Consider the following 6,075-nt stretch of genomic DNA (forward strand, 5'->3'; position numbering starts at 1 on the left):
CCTCTTGTTTACACCCCTCCTGGTGTTAATGCCCCTCCACTGTTAATATGTGTGTGTGTGTGTGTGTGTGTGTGATTGATCTGGCTGGAAGCGGCAGACACCCAGAGCAGCAGCAGCAGCAGCAGCAGCAGCAGCAGCAGCAGCAGTAATATTCCAGGCCTTTCATAATGATTAAAGCCTTCATTAAATTTTCATCCCGACCTGCTGTTTGCTGCTAATGGCCTTTCTGAGCCACACAGCCAAACAATAGCTAGCCTGGGCACAGAGAAGGGATTTCTATCTCGCGCTCAATACCACCCTTTGTCGTCACCCCTTCAACTCCCCCTCCGACCCCCCCCCTCTTCATTTCCCTCCACTTCTCTTCCATCGTTTCTCAGCTTTCCTTTTCTTCCTCTCCCGTCTTCTTCTTTCTTCCTTGAGGCACTGAGGCCTTTTGTTACTGTTTTTCATTTAGACATCGGGCAAATAATGCCTGGATCACAATGCCCGCCCCCCCCCCCCCCCACCCCCCACCCCTCTGTGAAGACTCAACACTCACACTTTATCTCCCTTCCTTCTCACTCCTCACTCTCCTCACCCATTGGTGCAGGAGCTCCAACAACATGAACTGGTCTACAGTTAGCATCAACAGTTAGCATCAACAGTTAGCATCAACAGTTAGCATCAACAGTTACTTTCCCTCTGCTCCAACAGTCGTTTCCACCGACTGGAGATTATCATGTCGTCATGTGATCAGTTCTGTCTTCATGACATCATCACTACTGACTTCAGGCGCCAACCTTAGCTTAGCGCCACCTAATGCTATCACTTTGAAGGACTCCAACGTTTAAAATATGAGAAATGAACGTTTGCGATTAAACTGCAAATACAAGGCATGGACCAAAGGTCAGAAAGGTCACACTCACAGCGTCAGGACACTACTGAAAATGTACTCTGATAAAGTTGTCAAATATTCGAGTATAAAACTCTGATAAAGTTGTCAAATATTCGAGTACAAAACAGAGAGACAGAGACAGAGACAGAGAGAGAGAGTTATGGAAGTGCAGAGACTAACAAGGAGAGGACAGAAGAATCTGCTCCAAGAGGCAAAAAGTTCAGACCAAACATTAGGCCGCAGCAGCGCCCTCTGCCGTCACTGACCTTCGGGCTCGTTTTTGATCAGCTCCTCCATCTTGCGCTGCTTCAGCGTGTCCACCACGTCCGCCAGGCTGCCCTTGCGTCTCTCCGGGGTTCCCACTGGGCCCGTGGCCGAGCAGCCGTCGCTGCAGGGCCGTCCGCCGCCTCCTCCCTCCTCTTTGCCCGGTGAGGTAGAATTGTGCTGTGGGTAAGGACTCAGGGAAGTCCCCTTAATCCCATCCTGGTCCTGAAAGAAGGAAAGCACAAATAAACCGGTCCATTATTGTATTTGTATCTCACTGGGGAAAGTACTCAGAAATACTGCAGTACAAGGGGAACTTTTGATAGTCGATGATATAAATCTGGCGTGGACCCACATCTCCGTCTCCACCTCTCCTCCCTACATCTCTCCTTCACTCAGATCTGACTTTCATCCTCAGCCAGTCATCTCGTATTCACGATACTTTTCTTCTTTTTTTTCCTCTATTTTTCCCCCGGAATCTGCATTTTTCACTGACTTGGAGGTGGTTGACAGAACAAACACATGAATCCACACCAAACGCTCGCCGCGTTCTTATAGTCCGGCCATCTCTGCGTTACAAAGCCTTCGACGGTGTCGCTTTGAGAAACCTCCAGAGTCAACGCGACGCAGAGGCTCAAGCTTGAGTTTAAGTTTTGTTCAACTTTAATCGACACATCTCACGATACAATTAGCACGAGGGAGGGGGGATTGACGACGTCGTAAACAGAAACAGAAGAATCAAAAGAGTCGTCGCTCAATGGAAGATCTGTCTCCAACACTGGGCTACGGCGGTGTTTTCAAAACTTTATTTTTTCTTGCAGTGGCCCCTGTTTTGTAGATAGGGGGCGCTGTAGAAGGCTATTGCTTCAAAACTCCGCTGAACATAAAAACAGATATTTCCACTGTGAAAAAAAGGAAATAAAATTATTCCTACGTGAACCTTTCCCACTGCGGCATAAATAACCAACCGCGACCCCTTCTGCAAAACCTCTGTACCTCCGTGGGGCCTAGACCCCCCACTTTGTGAACCATATATGTTAAAGAACTGTTTTGTACATCAGAAAGAGGCCATATTTACACCTGTAAAGTTCTTTTACCGCTGGTGCTCTCAGCGACCAAATCATTTCAGATATTTTCTGCCGTTGTTCGTCGTAGATTAAAGAACTCAAGGCGACGGAGAAACGAAAAAACACAAAGACGTGAAACGAGACAGGAGTCGAGTTTAGATCAGCGCCGAGCGTCTTAATCCCTGACCCACTGAACCTTTGTGTGTTTGGACACCCGGCATGATAGACGTTAATGCCGACGCAGTCCAATTAACACTGACAAAGACGGAGGACGGAGGACGGAGGACGGCGCCGAGACTGAGCCGCACAAACACGTGTTCCGCCTTTGTCACATATACTTGTACCGCTGAGTGATGAGGACTTGAAGGCACACAACTATGTATGTGTGTGTGTGTTTGTGTGTGTGTGTGTGTGTGTCAGTCAGCCGTCGGTCTGTCAGCTCAGCTCTTTTAGGCGTCGGGGTCAATGGTCCACGCCGTTTATCTTTGGCTAATCCGACCACAGTGTGTTGTGTCCTTGAACAGCGACACACACATACTGTACACACACCACCCTGTGTGTGTGTGTGTGAGTGTATGTGTGTGTGTGTGTGTTAGAGAGATAGAGACAGACACGAGGACACTGCTGGATTCCAGCAGTCGTGAAGTGACAGCAGATCACGGCGGAGATCTCGCTCTAATGATTAACTGACGGCTGCCGGTGGAAGAACTTCAGCCCGAGGTCACAGTCCACGGTGAAGTCATCTGGAGCCACATGACTGCAGCTTCTATTGTTTCTGGTGTGTGTGTGTGAGACAAAAACATTTTAATCTGGTTTAAAAAAACAAAAACAAATCATTAATCTGTGTCTGAGTGAGATTAATGTCGGGAAGAAACCGATAATCTCTAGGAGTGTGTGACGATACGAAACATGAGGCAACGATACGATATATTGAGTGGGTTTTCCCCCCCCCCAGTGTAGCTGTAGTCCCAGTGTGATCCTAGTCTGAGACTCTGTTCCATCTGAACATCAGTTCCTAACTCTGGAACAGAGGGATCTACATTTGGAATCACTAGAGAAGAAAGAAAAGAAAAAGAAAATGAACCAACACCAGGAATATTGGACTGGGAATTGGTGAGAGAAAAAAGTTCTGATAATATCAATACTGTATCGAGAAACAAAATATCGCGATACTTCAATGTATTCATATTTTTCTCACACCGCTGTTAGTCTTTTTAGACAGGCGACTCGAGGTGACTGCACTTCACAGACAGTGACATAGTGGCCGGAGCAGGTACTGCATCATAATGTTTCATTGTCGAGTGTCCACTGCAATTTTGTTTTCAATATTTTTTTTTTTTTACTGATTGTAGTTTAACGTCCACCGACCAACATCCTCAAAGGACATGACATCACAGGAAGTAAACGTGTACGCTGCACGTCCTTTTACCCTCCGTTCTCCAAAAAAAAAAACCCGAGCGTATTTGAAGCGCCCGTGTTTACATTACGAGTCGCATCAGCTTTGGCAGGAAGTGAGAGTCACATGTGACAAAGGAGAGACGTGGAAGTGATGGTTTGAAAGGAAGGACGAGAGAGAATGAGTTGAAAGAGATACAGCAATAGAGAGAGAGAGGGAGAGGGAGGGAGGAGAAGGCAGGCATCTTGAAGGCAGCGGTCACACCTGTCACATCCCATTTATCTAATCCAGCGCCTACTTAAAACAACCGCACTCTCTTTCGGAGAGGATGTCGGAAAACAAACAGAGAATGGGGAGAGAGAGAGAGAGAGAAAGAGAGAGAGAGAGAGGCGAGGGGCGGGGGGGGTTGTAGTCAGAGGGTGGGAGTATATGTTTTTTTTTTTTTTTCTCTCTTATGTCAAAAAGCTGCCATGGCGATGTCATCACGACTCATCCGACAATGAAGGTCATTGGACGGGAATTAACATGGAGGTTGGTTCAAGACGTGGTTCATTAGGACGCGTGGCGTTATTAACGCACAAAGTCAGGACCGGGCGGCTTCACCGCCACGGTCGGAACTGATGATCACGAGTCAAGGACGGCGTTCGGTCGACGTTCGCCGGTCAACGTGTTTGGTTCAGGTTTTTTTTTTTTTTTTTTTGCAGGAACTAAGACTGAATTAAAAAAAAAAAAAAAACCCGACCAAACTTTTCCTCATCTCCATGCATTTATTCATAAGTACAAACACAAATTACGACGACTGTAAACGTTTATGCCCCGTTCGCCCCGGGCAGGTCTCTGCCAGTGGTGTTAGTGTGTACGTGTTAGACTGTGAGTGCATAAAGCTTGTAGGTGTGTGTGTGTGTGTGTGCGTGCGTGCGCTGGAATGTGTGGAGCGCCGGCGTGCGTGTATTTCTATGCGGTGGATGTGGCAGGCTGGCGGTGTAGGCGGTTCTGCATTTAGTTTGCAGATGTCAATTCTCTTCCAAACGACTGGAACAAAGTGAAAAGTGCGGCTCACTCTCTTCATCCGTTTACTGCCTCTGCAATGGAACCGAATTAAACAACTTTTGTCTTCTTAAGCTCATCTGTTGTGCGATGTTGGTTTAAAAACACTTAACTCCTGCCAGAGAGCGGGAGAGAGGAGGGAGGGAGGGAGGGGAGGGAGGGAAGGGGAGGTGGGGATCGAACAGCGTTTTTTTTTTTTTTTTTTTTACCCAACTGCCAGCACAGATGCCACTGTTCATGTTTTTTTCTTCCATCTTCTTCCCAACTTCTCCAACTCCCTCCTTCCCTCTGTGTCGTCCGTCTTCACAAGGTTCAGTCAAAAGATTCTAAGACGAATTTAACTTCTTTTTTTATTATTATTATTATTAAAACAACAAAGTTGTTTTTCTACAAATCCTGTCAGAAAATGTCTTTTTTTTTTTTTTTTTGTTGAATTGTCGGGACGTCATTCACACCCGGTCACGAACTGCGTCTTTGCCAAAACATTTCCTGTTTTTTTTGTCCGCTGCTTTTGACAGGCCGGCGTGTGTTGATTCATTAGTGAATCACTGGCAGGAAAAATTAAGTGTGACCAGTGTGTCTGAAGACACTGTCACACACACACACACACACACACACACACATACACACACATCAACACGATATCTGACAAAGAGCAAAAGAGAAGAAGAAATAAACGGTCATAATTTTCACGTTAATGTTGGTCGTGTCTAACGTCATAATTACTAACTGTCCATTCACACATTGGTTAAAGCAGCTGCTCGCCTCGGCCTGAGGGGAAAACGTTTTCGCAGGACAGCGCTAAAACGCAAAGATCGTAGATCTAAAGAAAAGTTAAAGAAAAACAAGAAAAGTTTTTTAATGAATTCAGTCGTCGTTGTTTCCTCGTTGACAAAGTCAAACGTTCCGTTCCGCTGAGTGCAGGTGCGCCGTGATTGGTTGCGTCGCGCTGAATGGCTGACCTCGCCAAATTGCCGCTAGTCCGTCAGATGTTTGAACTGACCTGCTCTGGGCCAATCAGAGACCAGCTGCAGGGGGAGGACGTCACGGTCGGCCTCTCGTCTAAACCACAGTCATTTACAAAACAAACCGAAAAGATTCAGGAAGTGAACGGTGGACGGATCGGTCGGTGACGGCCGTGTTTGAGCCGCGCGTCGGCAGCTAGCGCAGGTGAGCGCCGCAGCTGTCCTTAAGCCGAGCAGGCGAGGCGAGGCGAGGCGGGATGAAGAGGTCAGTGTGTAACAGAGCACTTCTCCTCCGCTGTGGTAATCTACTACGACAAGATAAAGCTGTAATCTCACCCCTCCTCCCCCCCCCCGGCCCTGTCCTCACCCTCCTCCCTCACTTCCAAGTCAACTTGGTCGCCAACGAGGCGTTCACTTCCCTTTATCACTTCACGACAATTGTCCTGGCACAGTGACGGGGGG

General features: G+C 47.4%; 1 protein-coding gene across 1 annotated transcript in view; it reads right to left on the minus strand.

The window, feature by feature from the left end:
• Positions 1–6,075, minus strand: part of sox5 (SRY-box transcription factor 5) — a 78,361-nt gene that overhangs the window by 56,729 nt on the left and 15,557 nt on the right. The window contains exon 3 of the mRNA XM_025057277.1: positions 1,141–1,363. Within this exon, the coding sequence (XP_024913045.1) occupies positions 1,141–1,363 (223 nt within the window). The remainder of the gene's footprint in view (positions 1–1,140; positions 1,364–6,075) is intronic.

The sequence above is a fragment of the Cynoglossus semilaevis genome, chromosome 8 (assembly GCF_000523025.1).
Source record: "Cynoglossus semilaevis isolate Cse_v1.0 chromosome 8, Cse_v1.0, whole genome shotgun sequence".
Lineage (NCBI taxonomy): Eukaryota > Metazoa > Chordata > Actinopteri > Pleuronectiformes > Cynoglossidae > Cynoglossus > Cynoglossus semilaevis.